The 24,070-nt window shown below is 40.2% G+C and overlaps 1 protein-coding gene across 1 annotated transcript in view; it reads left to right on the plus strand.

Annotated features, from left to right (window-relative positions):
- Positions 1–11,304: 11,304 nt before the first annotated feature.
- The window catches only part of dscamb (Down syndrome cell adhesion molecule b), a 390,833-nt gene continuing 378,067 nt past the window's right edge, over positions 11,305–24,070 (plus strand). Inside the window, exons 1-2 of the mRNA XM_060905739.1 lie at positions 11,305–11,626; positions 18,350–18,496. Coding sequence (XP_060761722.1) covers positions 18,394–18,496 — 103 coding nt within the window. The 5' untranslated portion in view covers positions 11,305–11,626; positions 18,350–18,393. The remainder of the gene's footprint in view (positions 11,627–18,349; positions 18,497–24,070) is intronic.

Below are 24,070 nucleotides of genomic sequence, written 5' to 3' on the forward strand. Positions count from 1 at the left end.
TCTCACTGTCTCACCATCTGACCATCTCTCCATCCTACTGTCTCACCATCTGACCATCTCACTGTCTTATTGTCTCACTGTCTTACCATCTGGCCGTCTCACTGTCTCACCCTCTCACTGTCTCACCATCTGACCATCTCACTGTCTGACTGTCTCACCGTCTGACCATCTCACTGTCTTACTGTCTCACCGTCTTACTGTCTCACCGTCTGACCATCTCACTGTCTCACCGTCTCACTGTCTTACTGTCTGACCATCTCACTGTCTTGCCATCTCACCATTTGACCATCTCACTGTCTTACTGTCTCACCGTCTTACCATGTCACTCACCGTCTCACTGTCTTACCATCTCACCATTTGACCATCTCACTGTCATAACAGCTACAGTGCCTTGCAAAAGTATTCATACCCCTTGAACTTTTTCACATTTTTCCACCTTACAACCACGAACTTAAGTTTTTTTTATTGAGATTTTTTGTGATAGACCAACACAGAGTATCACATAATTGTGAAGTGAAATGAAAATGATAAATGGTCTTCAAAATTTTAAACAAATAAAAATCTGAAAAATGTGGTGTGCATTAGTATTCAGCCCCCTGTACTCTGATACCTCTAAATACAATCCAGTGCAATCAGTTGCCTTCAGAAGTCATCTAATTAGTTAATAGAGTCCTACTGTGTGTAATTTACTCTCAGCATAAATACACTTGTTCTGTGAAGGCCTCAGTGGTTTGTTAGAGAACACTGAAGAACAAACAGCATCAGGAAGACCAAAGAACTCACCAGACAGGTCAGGGATAAAGTTCTGGAGAAGTTTAAAGCAGGGTTAGGTTATAAAAAAATATCCCAAGCTCTGAACATCTCAAGAAGCACTGTTCAATCCATCATTCAAAAATGGAAAAAGTATGGCACAACTGCAAACATGCCAAGACATGGCCGTCCACCTAAACTGACAGAGCGAGCAAGGAGAGCACTGGTCAGAGAAGCAGCCAAGAGGCCCATGATCACTCTGGAGGAGCTGCAGAAATCCACAGCTCAGGTGGGAGAATCTGTGCACAGGACAACTATAAGTCGTACACGCCACAAATCTGGCCTTTTTGGAAGAGTGGCAAGAAGAAAGCCATTGTTGAAAGACAGGCATAAGAAGCCATGTAGGAGACACAGCAAACATGTGGAAGAAGGTGCTTTGGTCAGATGAGACCAAAGTTGAACTTTTTGGCCTAAATGCAAAGCGCTATGTGTGGCAGAAAACTAACACTGCTCATCACCCTGCACACACCATCCCCACTGTGAAACATGGTGGTGGCAGCATCATGCTATGGGGATGCTTTTCTTCAGCAGGGACAGGGAAGCTGGTCAGAGTTGATGGGAAGATGGATGGAGCTAAATACAGGGCAATCCTGGAAGAAAACCTGTTGGAGGCTGCAAAAGACTTGAGACTGGGAAGGAGATTCACCTTCCAGCAAGACAATGACCCTAAACATACAGCCAGAGCTGCAATGGAATGGTTTAGATCAAAGAATATTCATGTGTTAGAATGGCCCAGTCAAAGTCCAGACCTAAATCCCATTGAGCATATGTGGCAAGACTTGAAAATTGCTGTTCACAGATGCTCTCCATCCAATCTGGCTGAGCTTGAGCTATTTTGCAAAGAAGAATGGGCAAAAATTTCAGTGTCTAGGTGTGCAAAGCTGGTAGAGACATACCACAAAAGACTTGCAGCTGTAATTGCAGCAAAAGGTGGCTCTACAAAGTATTGACACAGGGGGGCTGAATACTAATGCACACCACATTTTTCATATTTTTATTTGTTTAAAATTTTGAAGACCATTTATCATTTTCGTTTCACTTCACAATTATGTGCTACTGTGTGTTGGTCTATCACATAAAATCTCAATAAAAAAATTTTAAGTTCGTGGCTGTAAGGTGGAAAAATGTGAAAAAGTTCAAGGGGTTTGAATACTTTTGCAAGGCACTGTAAACATTAAATTAGCAAATGTCTTTAAATGAGAGAATGCATGAGATTGTTTGTTTTAATCCCATTGAAATATCAAAGACAAAGCAAAAAATAGAAGAAAACAGTTTCAGTTAGCTCAATACTAACACTCACTGCCTGTTTTGCTGAAGAACCATTTCTACAATAAAGACAGTTACTGTAGCTCATGTGCATTCCTTTTGTGGGCACAAGTTACTACATGTTTTTGGCAACGAGGAGAATTTTTTTTCAGACGTCAGTCCTGTTTTGTTTTGTGGCTAGCATCACTACGCCACAGTCTGCTAGCAAGCTAGGTGGCCTCGGAGGAGCGGTTGTGCCAGATTGAGGGAACACGGGACAGAGACGACAGTGACGCACCTGATTGGGAGCTCCGCGAGGACGGGAGACCTTGGTGCGGATGGCTATATTTGGGTCCATTAGTGAATTTGTGGAGGGGAACAAGGACTGGACTGAGTATGAGGAGAGGTTGGGACACTTTTTCCTCGCTAATGGGATTACTGATGAGGATAAAAAGCGCTTTATTCTCTTGAGTGTGTATGGAGCAAAGACTTATAAACTCATAAGGAACTTAGCTACGCCACGGAACCGGGAGATATCCCATATGATGAACTGGTATGGCTCGGGGGTAACCACCACAACCCCAAGCCTTCAGTGATGGTACAATGGTTCAAGTTTCACAGTCATTTCAGGAAACCAGGTCAGTCTATTGCCAACTTTGTTGCTGAGCTTAGGCAGTTTTCAGAGCATTGTGATTTTGGGGCAGTTTTGGATGATATGCTCCATGACAGACTGGTATGTGGCATTAATGATGACGCCATACAACGCTGCCTGCTGGGGGAAACCCCACCTTTGACTTTCAAGAAAGCCCTGGAAATTTCTCAAGGTATGGAAATGGCTGCAAATAATGCTAAAGACATTCAGAAAGGAAATGGTGGCTCACAGATGGCACAGACCGCGAGTTGGCCTAGTGGTTAGCATGTCCGCCTCTTGATTGGGAGATTGCGAGTTCTACTCACAGTTGGGTCATACCAAAGACCACCATAAAAAAAATGGTACCTACTGCCATCTGGCAAGGCACGCTGCAATACAGATGCGAGTGGGGAGTCAAACTCTCGTGGTTACCAGAGGGACTAGCCACCCACTGTAACCCTAGCTAAGAAATAGGTGAGAGGCTGAGGGCTACGGAGATCGGTGCCACCCTATGCGCCACATGGTGTGGGAAGGACTTTGATTTGATTTTTGACAAATGGCACAGGTGCACCAGGTCAGGGGAGAGTCTGGTAAAGAGACTGTTAAAATGAAAAAAAGAGTGGAATGGTTTCGGTGTGGAGGAACACACTATGGAAATTAATGTAAGTCCAAAGACACTGTCTGCCACTCATGTAATAAAAAGGGACACTTAGCTAAAAAGTGCAGGAGCTCAAAGGGGAAAAGCAAGCCTGCACATAGAAAAGCCAGGCAGGCTGACACACACCACCTCGAAGAAGGGGGTGAAGAGGCAGTGTGTGCTTACAACATGTTCGGGTTGGAGGCAGACATTAAGTTTGAGATTGACTCAGGAGCTACAGCATCGGTCATCAGTGAGGAGACCTACAAGCAGACATGGGGGTCCAACCCGCCTCCCATCTGCCCATCAAAGCTCAAGACTTACACAGGGCTGCCCATTCCTCATTTGGGGGTGCTCTATGTGGACATTGCAGCAGAAGGCCAAAAAGCGAGAGCCAGGCTGGTGATAGCTAAAGGCAGGGGACCCAGTCTTTTGGGCCGTGATTGGCTCCGCAAAATCAGATTAAACTGGCATGAAATAAAGTATGCTGATGTCACTGCCACAATTGAGACCATACTGCAGAGGCATAGTGATGTTTTCAGGGACGAACTGGGTACACTTAAGGGAGTTACAGTGAAACTGCATGTTGACCCCAAGGTTTTTCAAGCCCAGACCTGTGCCATATGCTATGAAAGGCAAAGTTGAAGAGGAGCTGGAACGCTTGCAGCAACTGGGCATCATTGAGCCAGTCCAGTTTTCAAGATGGGCAGCTCCCATTGTTCCTGTGCTAAAGGAGGACAAGTCAGCAAGGATTTGTGGAGATTATAAACTGACAGTGAACCAAGTTTCAAAGACAGCCAAGTACCCATTGCCAAGAGTAGAGGACTTATTTGCGACCCTTGCAGGGGGGAAGCATTTCACAAAACTTGATATGAGCCATGCCTACCAACAACTGCTCCTTGATGAGGATTCAAAGGAGTGTGTTACCATCAACACTCATAAGGACCTTTTTAAATACAACTGGCTGGTTTTTGGAGTGTCATCAAGCCCTGCCATTTTCCAAAGAACAATGGACACTTTGTTGCAAGGAATCCCACATGTGGCTGTGTATCTGGATGATATTTTAGTCACGGGGGCCACAGAGGCAGAGCATCTCACTAACTTGGAACAGGTGCTCAAGAGGCTCTTAGAGGCAGGACTGAGGCTAAAACAGGGAAAATGTGTGTTCATGGCTCCAAGTGTGACCTGCCTGGGGCACAAAATCACAGCAAAGGGTCTCAGCCCAGTGGAAAACAAAGTGAGGGCCATTAAGGAGGCCCCAAGCCGCACAAGCCTCCATGAACTGAGATAATTTTTGGGAATGGTCAATTATTATGGCAGATGTCTTCCTGATCTCTCAAACATTCTGGCCCCACTGTGCAAGCTACTACACAACGATACCAAGTGGAAGTGGAGTGAAGAGCAAGAAACAGCTTTTAAGGACATTAAAAAGCTCCTTCACTCAGCATAGCTGCTGGTTCACTTTGATCCTGACAAAGAGATCATTCTATCATGTGATGTCTCTCCTTATGGGGTTGGGACAGTACTATTGCACGTGATGGAAGATGGTGGGGAGAAACCCAATGGTTTCGCTTCAAGGACCCTGACTGCAGCAGAGAAGAGGTATTCACAGTTGCACAAGGAAGGTCTGGCAGTTGTGTTTGCAGTGAAGCGTTTCCACCAATACCTTGACAGCAGGCCATTCACAATTGTTACAGATCATAAGCCACTGTTGAGTATGTTCAGCCAGACCAAATGCATCCCACTGGTGGCCTCAGCTAGGATACAGTGTTGGGCTCTTACACTGTCAGCCTATCAGTACACTATACTGTACAGAGCAGGCAAGGATGATGCAAATGCAGACACTCTGAGCCGACTGCCATTGCAAGAGACCCCAGCTGCTACATATGTACCACCAGAGACTGTGTTTTCATTAGAGAGATTGGCAGTAACACCTGTTACAGCAACCCAGATTAGACAGTGGACAGAGAGGGATCCAATCCTCTCTCAAGTCAAAATGTTCCTTTTGCATGGCTGGCCCAGTTCAGTGGAAGGAGAGGGGCTGCAACCATATGCTAAACATAAAACAGAACTGAGTTTGCAGGATGGATGCATTCTTTGGGGGTCGAGGGTTGTTGTCCCTCCCCTTGTGTGTAAACAGATTGTGGAAGAAATACATGAGACGCATCCAGGAGTTTCCAGGATGAAAATTCTGGCAAGCTTTTATGTGTGGTGGCCAGGTATGGATCAGGATCTCAAGGACAAAGTAAAGTCATGCACACAGTGCCAGTCTAGCCAGAACATACCACCACCAGCACCCTTGCACCTATGGGAGTGACCAGACTGGCCTTGGTCGAGAGTGCACATGGACTTTGCTGGCCCCTTTATGGGACAAATGTTGTTGATTATGGTGGATACACATTCCAAATGGATAGAGACCCACAGTATGGCCAACATCACAGCTCCTTCAATCATAGACAAGCTCAGGCAGGTTTTTGCAGTCCATGGTTTGCCTGACAGTCTGGTCACAGATAATGGCCTGACATTCACAAGTGAACTGTTTGGAGAGCTCATGCAACAGAATGGCATTCGTCATATCTGGACAGCCCCCTTCCACGCTTCCTCAAATGGCTTGGCAGAGTGTGCTGTGCAAACAATGAAGGAAGGCCTGAAGTGGATGACAGGAGACTCTCTAAGCACTAAGCTTTCATGATTCCTGCTCAAATATTGCCTCACGCCACAGACAACAACTGCACACACTCCAGCTGAGATGCTGATGAGGCATAGGCCCAAGTCGAGGTTGGACCTGCTGCACCCAGCTCTAAAAGGCAGAGTAGAGAGAAAGCAGGAAAAGCAGAAAGACAGACATGATCATCATTCAAGGGTGAGACAGTTTAAACCTGATGACCAGGTATACGTGAGAAACTTTAGCAATAACAGCACCCAGCTTTGGCTGCCTGGGATTATCCTGAGACAGAGTGGTCCAGTCTCATATGTTGTGAAGCTGAAGGATGGACGTGTGTTTTGCAGACCTCAGGATCATGTACACCTGCGTACACAGGCTCAGAAATGGACAGCTCTGCAGAGTGAAGATCATCTGCTGTGAGAGAGTATGTATCAGCAGCAGAGCCAGAAGGGGACACACAGGGAGAGTTGTTGGTGCCACAGGATGAGGGGGAACCTCCTTACATGGACATACAAGCCCCATTAATGCCCCCCACACTGGCATCTCCCAAATCATTGTCTCCTGTGGCGTCTTCAGGATCACCTGGGGTTCTTTGGAGGTCGCAGCACACTCGCAAAACTCCAGACTGAATGTTTAATTGGACAGTTGTTACACCGAATGGGGACTGTGTCATATTAATTACATGTTGTAGTGGTAATCTATGCTGTTGTTTACTGTTGGGTTTATAGGCTAAGTCTCCACTGTTATTATTTCATGTCAAAGAACTTAAAGGGGGGGGAAGTGTTGTAATGGGACAGTAGTCAGGTAGTGAGGCCAGGCATCTGCTAGGAGAGGTGCTGTGATACAGAGAGGATATGTTATGAGTTAGAGAGTAAGAAGATGGCTGCCAGCTCTCGAAGTTCTGTGGATGTGTATGTTGAGCCATGTTAGATGGTACTTGTTATATGCCAGGTGCCTGTCGTGCTGAAGAACCATTTCTACAATAAAGACAGACAGTGTCAGTTAGCTTGCGTGCATTCCTTTTGTGGGCACAAGTTACCACAACTATCATCTGTTTTACCCTCTTTTATAAGCCCAAATATTGGCATACTTGCCAACCCCCAGAGAATGAAGAATGGTAGATCAGATTGCATGATGCAGTCTCCCTTCTAGGAGGGTCTGGGGGCATGATCCCCAGGAAATTTTGGGAAAAAAATTGGTGTATTCTCCTGCATTCTGAGTGCCATCTATCCATCCATCTATACATTATCCATAACCACTTATCCTGTGCAGGGCCATGGGCAAGCTGGAGCCTATCCCAGCTGCCTATGGGTGAGAGGCGGGGTACACCCTGGACAAGTCGCCAGATGCTGAGCACCACATTTGAAGAAAATTGATCGGGAAATCGGACTGACATACTTCACAAAATGCATGCTTCTCACCTTGCCCCGATGCTGTGATGCATAGATGATCAGTCGACCAAGTTGCCTTGAAGTTATCGTAGTGAATCTTTTGTTCTTTGGAGTTTTTATTATTCATGATTACCAGAGCGTTTTTTTTTTTTAACAAACACTGATCCGATTCATTGGAGCATGTGAGCTCATTGCCAATTGGCCAGAACCATAACGAGAGCCAATGGAATGGTGCGATAGAGCGATACAATTTGGATTCAACCTCATTATCACGCCGTTCCACTGGCTCTCAACTTCACTTCATATGACTATTTGATGCTATGTGTCCCCTGTGCTGAAAACAGCTGAAGTGAGGTCAGAAGAGCAAATCCAACAGTGTTCACTGATTATTTTGTAATGTGTGAGTTTTTAGAGCTAAAAGTGGTAGGCAGTATTCACCTGTTAAAAGCGATAGACTATCACGTGAATCAGTAGAGTTGGAAAGTATGGTTCTGCAGACAGATATTGGTAGAGACATTTCACCTATTGTGCAAGTAGATAATATAACAGCATTATAGCATATATAAGGATTAGACCATGTAACAATAGATGATGTTGAGAAGAGGCAGAGCTTTAATTAATAATAATAATAATAATAATAATAATAATAATAATAATCCTTTATGTGTCACATGCACACTCAAGCACAGTGAAATTCGTTCTCTGCATTTAACCCATTTGGAACAGTGAACACATGCATGTACACATACAAGTAAGCAATGAGCACAAACACATACCCAGAGCAACCCACTGTAGCTATGCTACAGTGCCGGGGAGCAGTTGGGGGTTAGGTGCCTTGCTCAAGGGCACTTCAGCCCAAGGCCACTCCATGTTAACCAAACTGCATGTCTTTGAATGACCACTAATTATGATCTTTTTTTCATAGTAAATTAATGTAACAAGTGATTTTAGCTATCCATCCATCCATTATCTCTAGCCGCTTATCCTGTTCTACAGGGTTGCAGGCAAGCTGGAGCCTATCCCAGCCGACTATGGGCGAGAGGCGGGGTACACCCTGGACAAGTCGCCAGGTTATCACAGGGCTGACACATAGACACAGACAACCATTCACACTCACATTCACACCTACGGTCAATTTAGAGTCACCAGTTACCCTAACCTGCATGTCTTTGGACTGTGGGGGAAACCGGAGCACCCGGAGGAAACCCACGCGGACACGGGGAGAACATGCAAACTCCACACAGAAAGGCCCCCATCGGCCACTGGGCTCAAACCCAGGACCTTCTTGCTGTGAGGCGATAGTGCTAACCACTACACCACCGTGCCGGCCGATTTTAGCTAATGATTGATAATGTGATTATGTAATGTTTAAGAACAAAAACTGATATGATTGAACTCTAAACGGACTATTAGCTTTTACTGTTAGCTCTTTACATCTCTGATTTTATTCAATATTATTTAATTTATTACCAGTATTTGTAAAACAAAACAAAGCAAAAACCCTGTAAAATCAGAGCCTCCAGAGACATTTTAATATTCGATGGAAGAAAGCTGAACCATGGATGAACATGGTGAATATCTGGTTAGTTGGTTGCAGGACCATAGCTAGCTATGTAGCTAGCTAGCTTTACTGCCTTAAGCACTACTCAACTGCTTGTTTTAGTTAGTGACCTAACATGCTGTGAAAGATGAATTTATGAAAGCTGGCACACTAAAGTAATAGAATTTTCCTGTCCTTAATTATAATAACATAATACAATATTAAAATTCATTTCTGGCTAAATACATCATATATATCTCTATCCTGTCTGTCTGTATGTCTGTGTGGTGCTCCATAAGATTAAACTGTAAAGGGGGTCCCAGAGTCCATCTGAACAAATTATCAAATATTTAACACCGCAGAACCACTCAGTCACATCGATCCATCTACATGTGGTTTCTCATAGAATTTTAATAAATGTAGCATGACATCACTAATCACTGATTTAAAAAAAAACCCAGAACAACCCATATGGTTCTACACCATGAGTTTATGCACACCACTAGTAGATTTAGTGTCACTACCCATTCTTTTTGTTTGTTGCTGTCTTTTGGGAGCAGTTGTCCTCATTTAGTTCTATTATATTTATGGGCCCGGTTCCATGACACCGATACCTATAACTATACCTATAACTACAACTATGACTATACCTCTGCCTGAGTTTGGTTCCAGTCTGGAGCAGTCACATCACAACTATAATCCCTACGAAATTATCACTTGGTCTTGCCACTCAGGGAAATAAATGCATGCACCTTAGGAATAGTCATGGAAGTTTTTTCCAAGTAGTACCACATTATTCCGGGTCATAATGGACAGCTTGGACTTCAAAACAACCCATGTACATACTCCGGTGGTTGATATAATACAGATAGGTCACGGATTACGGAAATATAATACAAAAAAGGATACAAAATACGGAGTGGTTACGGATTTTAATACGGATGCATCACGGTGCTAACAATTTACGGACTGGTCACGGACGTTTCAGTATATTACAGACTGGTTACCGATTTCATACGGATGATGCATCACGGATAAAAAAATTAAGAAGTCTAAAACAATTCAATGTTTGGACTGCCGAAGTTCATAATTAAAATATCTTACCTGCATTTATATGTTTACTTTATTAATTTACTATTGATATTTCACAGGAAAATCACATATGCGTGAATAAAAGATATGTGCTTTGTATTTTATGTGTATATATATATATATATATATATATATATATATATATATATATATATATATATATATATATATATTTTATTTTCCGTGAATCTGTATTCCGTGACTTCATGATGCAACAAGGATGTACAAAGATACCTGGGGAAAATAGGACGTGCCCAGACAATGTCACATACAAACAATTACCTGATTGGTCAGATGTTTTATCGGATCAGGTCCAGGGCTGGAAAAATTGCTCCAGAAACAATTTCACCGAAACCGATAAACCCAGGCCTGGACTATAGGTATCGTTATCGGTCTGGTGTGAGCACCAACCACATAAACTGCAGGGGAACGATTTATTTATAGTTATTGTTATAGTTATCGGTATTGTGGGACTCGGCCTTTATTCTATTCTATTTTTTTGTAACATCTGAATTCCCCCTATGGAGATCAATAAAGGAATATCTTATCTTATCTTATCTTATCTTATCTTATCTTATCTTATCTTATCTTATCTTATCGTTAGTTATGTGAAGTAGCGAATGTTGGATAATTATGTCCTTAATGTTTGATTCAATGACAAATCATTGTCAGTAAATTTCTGTCTTGTTATCTCGAGATCGCAAAACTATTGTACTCATGATCTCTAGATAAACATTTTACTGAGATTGTAGCCTAATGTGGCGGCACGGTGGTGTAGTGGTTAGCGCTGTCGCCTCACGGCAAGAAGGTCCTGGGTTCGAGCCCCGGGGCCGGCGAGGGCCTTTCTGTGTGGAGTTTGCATGTTGTCCGCGTGGGTTTCCTCCGGGTGCTCCGGTTTCCCCCACAGTCCAAAGACATGCAGGTTAGGTTAACTGGTGACTCTAAATTGACCGTAGGTGTGAATGTGAGTGTGAATGGTTGTCTGTGTCTATGTGTCAGCCCTGTGATGACCTGGCGACTTGTCCAGGGTGTACCCCGCCTTTCGCCCGTAGTCAGCTGGGATAGGCTCCAGCTTGCCTGCGACCCTGTAGAAGGATAAAGCGGCTAGAGATAATGAATGAATGAATGTAGCCTAATGTCATTACGCAACCCTGCAGATCTTCATTCAGTTCTGAAGCTTCTGTCAAAAAAGGTCCATACTTCTAGATCTGAATTCCAGATTTAAAACACGCCACAGTTATGTGATTAATTACTACTGTACATTAATGCACTCTTCCTTTTTTTCTCTTGTCTTCAGTTTTTGGTGAAGATCTACATTCCAGCTTATATTTTGTCAATGCATCTCTGCAAGAGGTAGTGTTCTCCAGCACTACAGGGGCACTGGTGCCGTGTCCGGCAGCGGCCGTGCCCCCCGCTACGCTGCGCTGGTACCTGGCCACTGGGGAGGAGATCTACGATGTGCCAGGCATCCGACACGTGCACCCGAATGGCACGCTGCAAATCTACGGCTTCCTCCCCTCCAGCTTTAGTAACCTAATCAATGACAACACCTACTATTGCACAGCAGAGAATCCGTCAGGGAAGATCAGGAGCCAAGACTTGCACATCAAGGCTGGTGAGTTTTCATGAGCCCGTGATCGGTATTTAGGTTGAACATTTCCCTGATTTGGCAGAATAATCAATTTCAGCAGATATTGATATCTAATGTGTATAGTTTTTGATACAGTCAGATAGTTCACTTCACTATTAATGTGACATTTTAACATCACAGCTTAAATCTGATGTTAGGCTTGGGGTAAAATAGCCCATGTTGTGTTTTAACGAAAACCAGAAACTTAAAATAATGTCACGAATAAGCATGAAAAAAAAATTACATTACAGTGACTTCAGTCTGGTCATTTAGATTATTCAATTATAAAATTCTAAATAATAAAATACTTCATCATTATTTACAATAATAAATGCTATGTTTACATTTTCATTTCTGAACACCATTAATAATTTGCATTATCATTATTTATATTCAACAATGTATCTTCATAAATATTGATATGTATATTTAATAATGCATATTTAATAGTATTTATTATTTATATACTATTATAAATAGAAAAAAAGCTGTTTGGTGTTGTCATGATCGTCAAAGATGACTATCCAAGAATGGAGCTTTATTTGAAGATGGAAAATATATATTTTTAAAAAGTCTCACTGAAGAGTTATAGATTATACAGTAGAGTATTATTTATAGCAGAGGGTAGATTACAATTAATTACAAATTCTGAAGGGGAATTGAAGAAGAAGAAGAAGAACAAAAAGCAGAACTTTATTCATCACACGCTTGTGAAATTCCTCTCTGCATTTAACCCATCTGAAGCAGTGAACACACACGTGAGCAATGAGCACACACACATACCCAGAGCAGTGGGCAGCCATGCTAACAGCGCCCGGGGAGCAGTTGGGAGTTCGGTGCCTCACTCAAGGGCACCTCAGCCCAAGGCCGTCCCATATTAACCTAACCTGCATGTCTTTGGACTGTGGGGGAAACCGGAGCACCCGGAGGAAACCCACGCGGACACGGGGAGAACATGCAAACTCCACACAGAAAGGCCCCCACTGGCCGCTGGGCTCGAACCCAGAACCTTCTTGCTGTGAGGCGACAGTGCTAACCACTACACCGCTGTGCCGCCCCCATTATTAAATATACATTATTGAATATAAGTGAGATTATATAAATTATTAATGCTGTTCAGAAATGAAAATATAAACATAACATTTATTATTGTCAAAAAAAAAGTTGATCTGGTGTCACTTTCTTATGCAGCAACTGATTCTTAGGTGTTTTTTTTTTTTTTTTCATCTCATGCTCCGTAGTTGGATAAGTGAATTTAGATACCTGTTATTGATAAGTAGCCAGTCAATTGAACATTTTAACAGGGACATATTATTAAAAGCTTACTTTTTCAGTGCTTGTACACATACATTTGGGTATCTGGGTGTCTGCCAACCCACAAACTCTGAAATAAGACACCCAGTCCGTTTTTTTGGGCTCTTATTTCAGCAAACATGTGCTTCAACAAGCTGTTCAGATTTGGCTCGTCTTTCTATGTCACAAGGAGCTCATTAGAATTACACCACCTTCTCATCTAAGTATTGCCATCTGGGTACGACCTTTGTGCAAGAATATTCATCAGGAAAGTGCTCCCTGATTGGCTGGTGCAAGTGGGGGGTGGGGTGAGCAGTGGCTCATTATCATTTAAAAGAACAGACACTTAAATCTGCCATTTTGAAAGGGGCTGATTAGACAGGGTGAGAAGGTGCTGTAGTGATTTATCCGTACGGTATTTTGACTAAAGCATGTCACAGACATTTCCTTAAGACCTCATGGAACTGTGTCAACTTGTGAAAAAGAGGTATAGTACGCCACCTTTAAGATGTGGCATTTGAGAAGTTATATCATTGTAGCTGACTTTATTGGGATCGATTTCGCCTGTAAAATGTATATTATATTGTTAATTAGGCTGTAATGTAGAGTAAAGCAATATATGAAAACAGTTCACAATATAAACAAGCCATAATTTTTTTTTTTAATTTTGCTCATAAAAATTATGATCTTGAGAAAACGCCTTTTGTTACACTGAGAAAATAATTAAGCGATAATCACAAGATAACGAGACAGAAAAAAAGAAAGCCCACACTCTTATTTTCACTCCTAGCCAACAGGAAGTCCCTGAGCATGTGAGGATTTGTGTGTCTATTTCTAAATGAGATAAAGGAAATAATTTGCAGTTGTATTGCTAGAAATCAGAAAGATCCGAGTAATAAAACAGAACAGAAGAGAGGTAAACACAAATAATTTTTGTCATTTAAAGAGGTTAATCAAAAAAAAGCTTAAACGTTAAGAGTAAAATATTAAGAAAAAATGTTGTTGTTTTTTTTTAGAATAGCAAATTGTTCCTTGTAGATTTATTTCCGCATTAAAGGCATACCTGTCAACTTTGAGGTTTGAAAAAAAGGGATATTTCCCAGATTTTTAACTCAAAATAAGGGAAAATTTCGGAAAGTCATACCCTTCACCAAAAGTGGGTGTGTAGTTGAATGGGGGGCAATTTTCTATCTAGTATTTGTGATTTCCTGTACTCTGGTGCATGTTGGTGATAGCCAAGACCCAAACTCAATATGCTTATGGTTTATAGAGTGCATTTGTGAATAAACTATACATTTATTTTTATTTGCTTTCAGTGGTACCAGTTATTTCCCAAATTAAGGGCTAAAATACATATCTTATGTTAAAATAAGAAAGGTCATTATACAACCAGTCAATAAATTCAATTCCATTGCAATTTATTATGGTTTTACCATAGTCATGGCCTTGGAACGATAGATAGATAGATAGATAGATAGATAGATAGATAGATAGATAGATAGATAGATAGATAGATAGATAGATAGAGTAATAAAGAGATAAAGAGTAATATAAGATATTAAACCAAGAGTGATTTAAAATGGGTAAGTTTCGGATAGAAAATAAAATAGACAATGAGTGGATAAAACAATTAATACACCAATTAGTTTACACTAGGCTATTTATGAGGTCTTAGCCAGGACATACTTAATGTAAACATGTGTAGCTTACCTTTGATTATTTGGGAGGCTTTCGTTTTCCCCATGGAAAATTTCTTTGCGATGGAAGAGTCTGGGAACATTCCAGCCACGCACTTGTTGAAATCATCAAAGAAAGAGAGGCTAATGTTTTTCTTAGCTATTAGCATCACCATCTTCACCTCAGACCTAATCAGTGTTGCCAGATACTGCTGACGTTTTCCAGCCCAAAATATGTTCAAAACCCGCCAAAATGCACTTGAAACCGCCCAACTTGGGCGGGAAACCTCCCAATCTGGCAACACTGGACCTAATCACTTGTCCAGCCTCGCCTCCGGACGGAGTTATGTAATTACTGATGCCTGAGAGGGCGGGGACGTGAATTCATGGTCCGACTTCCTGCTGTAAACTCCTGTCAGAGGTGCGTCATGAATTCTGGACCTACCGACTTTTTTATATTGTGAAAATACGGGATATTTTCGGGAAAATAAAAAAACGGGAAGACAGCGGGAAATAAGTCAAAATAAGGGATTTCCCGGGAAAAACGGGAGGGTTGACAGGTATGATTAAAGGTAGACTGCCTTTCAGATTTTTCAAGTGTAGGTCACAAAAAGAATTTTCACCCAACACTCAGTTATTTTTGTTTAGTGGACTGAAAGGTACTGAACTTGAATCACAGACTCAGAGCCTAATCTAGGGCGCGTAATACGCGATAATACACGTTTTTTATCTGTCTGTCGCACATCCACTTTTTGGGCACGAGAGTGATATCGCGTATCTATTCATTTTGTCGCGCATTTATAAGTAGAGAGCGTGTAGTCGCGTTTTACTGAATCTTGTGTGTATCAGTTTGTCAGCACCAGCTAGCAAGCACTGCGGTAAATATAGCGTTGTTTACACACCAATCGGAAAATATCGTAAAGGACCGAAGTATTCCGAATGGTTTATTTAGCGGGTAAAACAGTTTTGTGAACTATTATATTATTGGTCACTGAACCGGAAGACAGTGTATCTCAACCAATCGTGTGAAGTGTTTTAAAAATACCCAAAAGCACATGGCATATCGTTCTGTCTCATCCAAACATAACAATGTCAAAACGCGTGGTCACGTTGAAAGACCTTTGGACGAAAAAAGAAAAAAGGAAACAAAACGAAGACACAGAAGTGACAGATACTAATCCAGCTGACATTACACAACCTGATACAAGATATTATGAAATAGATTTATTCTGTTCTTGTATAATGGTAGGTACTGTAACATTACTGTAAATAATAAGAGATTATCATGATAATATACTGTTTAGGAAGTCTGAATTTTGGGATTATCTCTAGTCATCTATGTTAAAAACTAGTTTAAAGATAAGTTCTACATGAATGCTAGTTGTTTTTTTTTTGTTTGTTTGTTGTTTTTTTTGTTTGGGAGTAATTTGTTTAATTCAGTTTAGTATTATGTTATTAATCATATTCAAATAGTAAAGGTGCTTAGTTGATATATAAGACATATATAAGTTTGTGTACAAATATGATCTTAGAGTAATTATATGACAGTGTGAAGACATACTAAGTCATTTGATTCTGATTGATAATGGTTTTTGAAGTTTGAATTTGATATTATTTTCCTAATGCCAATATAGAATTAGTTTGATAATGTTTGGTATTATGTAAGTTTTATTTAAAAATGTTATGAAATATATTTAATCTGTTCTTGTGTAATTGTAGGTACTGTAAGATTGTAAATGATAGAGATTATATACTTTTTAGGAAGTCTGAATTTTGAGATTATCTCCAGTCATTTATGTCAAAATCTAGTTTAAACATGGGTAGATTGTTTAATGTTTTTCACTTTCATGAAAGGTGGTCTGAACAAAACAAATATGATAGCATTTGATAGTGATTTTATTTTATTCAGAAAGTCAGATTTTTCATCTTATTATTAATTAATAGTGGCAAGACTACATGGATTTTAGACGTAACTACAACTATATCAAATGATGTAATATTAACGTAGTCATATTTGAAATGCAACATTATACTACTGGTGGTCAAATTGGTAAAAATAGGCTAGTCACATGATTTATAGTAAAACAGTAACCTAGTCATATAACAGAAAACTAGTCATATTTGTAAGGTTTTGCAGTATATAATTCTTCATATAGTTTTTGATCTAAAATCTTTACATTTTTAAAGTTCAGATCTGATCATAATGTTTGTGCAATACTATAAACTGTGGATAAGTGTTTGCTGATATGGTTTTCATATCACTGTATTAAAGGATATGTATAGTGCCATAATTATGATATTATATAGATTAACATCTGATATGAATGTTTGTTACATGTATTTAGTTTTATTAATAAAACTGTTCTGTTTATAGATGTACTCTTGAAAATATCTACCAATGTATTACTTATTTTTCTGTCCCCACTAACTGGAACAAATGAGGGATATTTTTACCCATGTTAATATTTTCTGTCCCCTGTTTCTACAACTAGTGAGGGATCTGTCCCCTATTTTCAAATTCCTAGATTAGGCTCTGAGACTTCCAATTTTATTATTATTATTTTTTTTAAATAGAACAGTTAATGAATTTAGAGCCACACTGTAAAAAATGTTCGTAGAATTAACAGTGAATTTATGTAAAATCATGACATAAAAAACTGTAAATACAAAAACAATGAAGCAGTGTGTAATTTACATCAATATACTGTAAAACTCCTAACCAAAGACCACTGTTAATTTAACAGTAAGAATATGTTGAATTGATCATATTTTTTTGTAGAATTTACAAATTGTTGTAGTTTAAACACAGACAAACTGTAATACTAAAACAGAATGTGATAGTTAAACTGTTAAAAAAATTAAAAAAAAGTCAGTAGAGGCTCTCCGGCGCATTTTGTAAAACTCTAAATCAGATAAAATATCTGTCTAGTAGATCATTGCTTGTAACCATCATTTTGGAGCCACAAAAATCAATAATCGAGAACCCTCGCAATTCATTCCTAGATGCTTTTTTATTGTACAATGAATATCCGTAAAATTAACAGTTATGTATTGATTATTGTACATTGAATACCTGTAAAATTTACATTTAGTTATCATTAATTGTACATGGAATCCCAGTGAAATGTACAAGTTATTCTGTAATGTTGTTTACATTTCACTGTATTTTTAACAGGATTATTCTGGCAACCACAATTGCCAGTATTTTTCCGTAAAAACAACGGATTTTTTTTTACAGTGCACGTTTAGAATTATGTTGTGAAGGAAAGGAAACGCAGGACCAAACTAATGAATATCGGCGCTCAGCGAGCACCTTGGTGTGATCAGCTGTTCGTTTAGTGACAGAATGATGGAACCGTCAGTGCACGGTCAAGGTAAACCTGTAGATGGCAGTAATGCAACACTGGATGCCAGCTGCCGTAAAGAAGAAGCAGAAGCAGGTAAACCTGCGCATGCACACAGCGGACTTCCTCTGTCTGCTTGACTGCACGAAGCGAGCGATTTCATGCATATTATTTGCTCAGGAATCCCCTCAAATTAAATAACTTCCCAGCCACAGAATGGCCTGGGTTTTTTTAGATATTACACAAATAAACATGTATCACAATGACCAAATTTCAGAGGGAACTAAATTTCACCGATTTTATGAACTCGAAAGGCCGTCTAGTTTTAAGTTACTCTAAATCTAAAATTAAATAAAACAAAGCAATCCAATACTTTATTGCTTCTTTTGTTTCAGTATTTCGGGAACCATACACGGTCCGTGTGGCGGACCAAAGAGTCATGAGAGGCAATACAGCGGTCTTCAAGTGCATTATCCCAGCCTCGGTAGAGGAGTATGTCACTGTTGTATCATGGGAGAAAGACACTGTCTCACTTGTCTCAGGTAAGAATCGAGGTCCAAGTTAATTCTTACAATTGCATAAGTTACTGTAGATATTTTGGATACGACCATCATTTTTGGTCTGACAAAATCTTCCTGTACTAGACTGCGAACTTTCATATTACGAATATTAAGGTTTAAGAACTAAATAAAATAGACAAAGAGGTCATTTTTGAAAAGAGTAGAAATACCGCATTGTTAAATATCCTCAGTATAGATTTTGTCATATTTCTTCAAGAAAAGAACCTCAAATTGAGGATTATTACACTTGTACACCTCACTATATTACTCTTGTAATACAATTAACCGTTATTCCACGAAATCGATGCGTACATGAGCTGATAGCCGATGAGACACATACTGTAGCTCTAAGTCGGCTATAAGCCATGTATGACAAGATTGAGTGGAATAGCTGTTTTATTCTATCCACAGTCACTGGATTTTGAGAAGCAGATCGTTTTTATTTTTACTTTTTGCAAATTCAATAAATAAAAACTTTCTGCTTAGAATGTAAACAAACTGGTGAAATGACAGTAGCAATTTATGAAAAATGCTATCATATAATAATTCTTGAAAAATAAAAAAGATACGTTCTTACTAGTGCTGTGCTGTCAAAAATGTCGCGTTATTATCGTGTTCACTTGACTCAATTTTAACGGCGATAATTTTTTTATCGCGAGATTAACGCTCTGTGACATGATGTAGGTTTTTCATAAGCTTTTGAAACTGCCAGGAACTTGGAACAGAGACTTTGCTTAAAAAAAACGATAGCAGCTAGAGTGTAATTCCACGCCCCGCACAGCCAGAGTCTTCTGCCCTCCCCCCAAAGAACCAGCGCGGGCAGGGCGCGCTTAGCCTGGGCCCGCCCATCCTAAGCGTGACGCAACACGAGGGCCTGTTCCGAGCTCGGAGAGCTTTGAAGTCACGTTAGCCAGGCTAGGGCGCGCTAGCCCCGCGCCTCGGGACGAAGAGCCATGGTGCTCGGCTTAGGTTTCGTTTTCCCATCGGCGGCTCCAGCCCGACTTTGCAGTGGCTGTGACAAGACGTGTTATGCTCTGCAATAAAAAAAAAAAATTGGTACAAAGCATGCCCATTCACTTTTTTATGCTGATAAGAGAATTACAATGGTTTTTCATGTGACAAAAATGTGCAATTAAATTGCGATTAATCACGAGTTAACTATGAGAGTCGCGACATTAATCGCGATTAAATATTTTAATCGTTTGACAGCACTAGTTCTTACCATCAAATACTTTCATTCCATATTTTGTTGCTTTTGTGTATTTTTTTGGGTTTTGTTTTCGAGTAGAGTTTTTATTTCGTCCTCGGTTGTTTCAGTAACACGCTCCACCATTTTGTTTTTCTCTGCTCACAGTATATGAGCTGATAGCCTAGTAGTAGAGTAGCCAATCAGAGCGTGCGATTGCTCATATCCAGTGAATGTGGACAGAATAATTCGCTTTGTCTGAATTCTGCAATAGAGCATGGGCAGTGTCTAATCTAATTAAAAATCTAAATATTGCAAAAACAAATGGCCACTTGGACAATTATTACAGTTAAAGAAAAAAATCTATATTAAAAATTCCATTCGAATTTTCGGGTTATTTTTAGTTGATGTTTAATGTGGATCGATGCATTTCTATTAGATTTTATTTTACAGTGATATGTCTCTAGTTTAAAGTGGTAAGTCAATGATTTAAAAGTAAATGATGTAGTAAGTGAACAGGCTGTTAAGCATACTGTATACTGTATGTAGTCTGGTTATGATTAAATTGCAAGCAAAATTATTGAAATGCTGGTCTAGGAAGACATTAACACCAGATACGTAATGGTAGAAACAAAGTTATTTAACTGCCAGAAATGCATAAATTTCATTTAACTGATTAAATTGAGCATGGTGAACTGGGGAACTTCTTCACCCAGTGACTCTATATTTAAGTCAAGTCTATTTTTGTAGCGCCTTTAACAATAGACATTGTCGCAAAGCAGCTTTATAGAATATTAAAGACTTTGAACATGAGCAAATTTTATCCCGAATTCATCCCCAGTGAGCAAGCCTGTGGTGACAGTGTCAAGGAAAATCTCCTTCAGATGACATGAGGAGGAAACCTTGAGAGCAGGCGTTCTCAACCTTTTCTACTTTAAGACCCACCTATTCCTACTTGTAACGAGTCGGGGCCCATTAAAAAAGATCCCTAATTACATTGGCTCATCTATTCTATTAGAATCTAATAATCTACTGTAAAGTGTATTTATGGGATGCGACATCACTCCCTGTTGTTTGGGGTGGGAGCCCAGGAATTAAATAAATACAACAAAAACAAACTTTTTTAATTGTAGGTTTTGTATTTAAAACTGTATGGATGTACCAGAAGCCAAACCATGCATGAAGGTCATTCTCAGTCAAAAGGGATTAATGATCCAAAAGTGGAGTCTGGTCCATTAACACAAGAACTTATTGCTATGTTTGTGTTCAGCAATCAAGCAAGTTATTCAAACCAAGAAGTACACTCAAAAGAAGTGGATATAGAAACCACTCAATGGGATTAGATCCTTACACGCTAACAAAGAAGGATTTTTCCTGTGAAAGAAAAATTTACTAGCTAAATTGACATTAGTAGAATAAATCCTATTTGATCCTATTGTAGCTGGAACTAAATACAAAGACAATAGTTATGCATACTATTAATTAACTTAATGTGAAGATAATTAACAGATAATCAACAGATTTTAAGGTTTTTTTTAAGATTGTGTTTATTTTTAGCCCTTTGTATTTGTAATTATTTGTATCTGTACATGCACGACCCCACCAGCTCTGCTGATCAACTTATCGTGTTTAAATAAAGTTATTCATTCATTCATTCATTACGAGTTGGGAAATTATCCATCCGTTGAGTTCCCCGACATCTCAAACTACCTGGTGCTGCAGACATCATTCTACATGGACAAATAGGTGAAAACCTGGAAGTGCATGGAGGTGTGGGTAGTTCTTTGGTAACGGAATTACATTCACAGCAAAAATGTGGTAACTTTTTTGGTTGCAGTACTCAAGATAATGGTATTAAATAAACATTTCACACTGTATGGGGTATATTTTGCCCTTAAAAAAAGGATAGAAAAGTTAGCTATGTTTAACTCGGGACACAGATTTTTTTTTTTATGAGGAAAGAAAAATCAGAAAAAACTGACCTTTCATTTCTTAAAATTCAAACTAAGATTTTACTGAAGCAACATTGCTATAATTGGGGTGATAAATTTTAAAAATGGTTTTCAATACATTTTACCTTGGGAGTCCATACTTTTGCAATATCACTGAGCTGACAAGTTAAGGCAATCTTAATAATTTCATAATTTTGGCCTCTCTGCTGAAGAATTGCCCGTGTACAACTTTTTATATGTGGCTGGATAAGTCCTGTATCGTTTTTGCCCGGGTAAATAGGAGTTTCTGGGCTTTTTGTCCGCATATTTGCGATGGTTGCTAGGATGCTACAAGTTTTAGTTTTGGGTGTAAACAAACCACAGCTGCTCAATTCTCAGTCTTCCCTGCTCTTCTTTTCCAGCAGGCATCACAGATCCATATGATTTACCCACAAACATATTTATTCAGCCTGCTGTGCCCTCTCTCTCTGGTGCAGGTTAAATGTAGAGGAGGAAAGTGACAAAATAAAGGTTTGTTCTTCTTAATTTACCCACAAAGTGGTATTTGTTCCACCTGAAAAGTGTACGGCAAACCAGTTACCAGGTTTAGGACCCTGTGACATCCTGAACTATTTAGTATATGGCTTCAAACTTGGAGAAAAAAAAATTGCAGCCCACTAGATGGCGCTTCTGGGCCACAGCCCGATGGTTGAGAAACACTGCTTTATAGGGTGTTCACACGGCACATATTTGCATCGATGCTGCACCGATGTATTTTGTTGCGATATATCTTACACCGGTGTAAATTTTGCGCAGCGTTCACACGTCACAACCCTGCTTACTAGAGAGAAGCGTGTTAGCACCGGTGCAGCCCCACTTGCGGTCACACGGCAGTTTCTGCGACCGTGTTATAGTAGCAAAAACTATTACTATCATTTCCTTTGATAGTAATAAAGTTTTGATATTTCCTTTTATTACTATCATTTCCGATAGTAATAATACGGAAATGAAATATGCGCATGCGTGAAACTGTACTTCTTTTTCCCGGTTGTCATGGCATCACCAAGCGCCGGGAAAACAACGTGGAAGAAGACACCAGTGTTGCCAGATATTGCTGACGTTTTCCATCCCAAAATATGTTCAAATCCGTCAAAATGCACTTAAAACCGCCAAATCTGGCAACACTGGAAGACACGCAGTTCTGTTGTTGTTGATATTCGCCATTTTGGAAGCGCAAAATACCAGGATGCAAGTTATGCAATGCCCGTATGTAATCAACTCTCCTCACGCGTAGCGAGTCTACCCCTGTAGCGTTCAGACGTCCCATTTTATATCGGTGCTGCCCCGCAAACTAGCATTTACTCCGGAGTAAATTTCTTAAACCACCTCCCGAGCAGGGTTAGATTTGCACCGGTTTAAGCAGCTTTCAGGGGCTACACCGGTATAACTTTGTACCGTGTGAACGCTCTACCGGGGCAGCCCCGGTGCTACACCGGAGTAAAAGTTGCCGTGTGAACACCCCTTTAGAGGAACCAGACTCAAAAAGGAACCCATCCTCATTTGGGTGATAACAGAAAATGTGATTATAAATAACTTGCTCCTATAACCGTGTCCTATATAGTCACAAAGTACAACTGTGAAACCAGGAAAATCATTATAGTTTTAACATGAAGTCTGCTTTGTTGAAATTATAAACTGTTCATTGATGGAAATTTGAGTGCAAAACTGTTCATGACAACTGCAGTCCTAAAGTTAGGAAGTCAACTGAAGTCCTCAGACATAAATGTATTATTACAAGTGTCCAGAGCGTCTTCCAAGTGCGACTTTCGACTGTCCACATGGGGCCGTCCTTCACAGGAGCAATGTGATGAGACTGTAGCCAGACATAGGGCATCAGGATGGATCAGGCAGGTCCGAGGAGCAGAAGAGGTCAGCATCTCGATCTCAGGATCGACATATAACTCAGAGGGACAAAGAGAGTGAAGGGGAGAGAGAGAGAGAGAAAACGCAGGTTGTTAGGTATGCCCAATGTCACCTAATGAGTAAGAACAGTATACATTTTGCGCTGAGTGCAAGCAGGGACTCTGGCAAAACTAACTATGATAGCATAACTAAAATGGGAGAGCCAGAAGGTAACAGAGGCATGAGGGCACCGCAGGACATAAAGCAGCCAGCCACTACACCGTCAACAAACTCGAGTGAGCGTGTGAGTGGGGGGCTGACAGCGTCCATACATCCCAGTTTACCAAAACACTCTATGTCTGAGGACCCTCCAGATCTACTCCTTTACCTCATAAACACCATTAACAAAAGGCTTGACTAAACAGATACGTTTTCAGCCAAGACTTAAACGCTGAGACTGTGTCTGATTCCCGAACACTACTTGGAAGGCTGTTCCATAACTGTGGGGCTTTGTAAGAAAAGGCTCCGCCCCCTGAT

The sequence above is a fragment of the Neoarius graeffei genome, chromosome 23 (assembly GCF_027579695.1).
Source record: "Neoarius graeffei isolate fNeoGra1 chromosome 23, fNeoGra1.pri, whole genome shotgun sequence".
In the NCBI taxonomy this organism is placed as follows: Eukaryota; Metazoa; Chordata; class Actinopteri; order Siluriformes; family Ariidae; genus Neoarius; species Neoarius graeffei.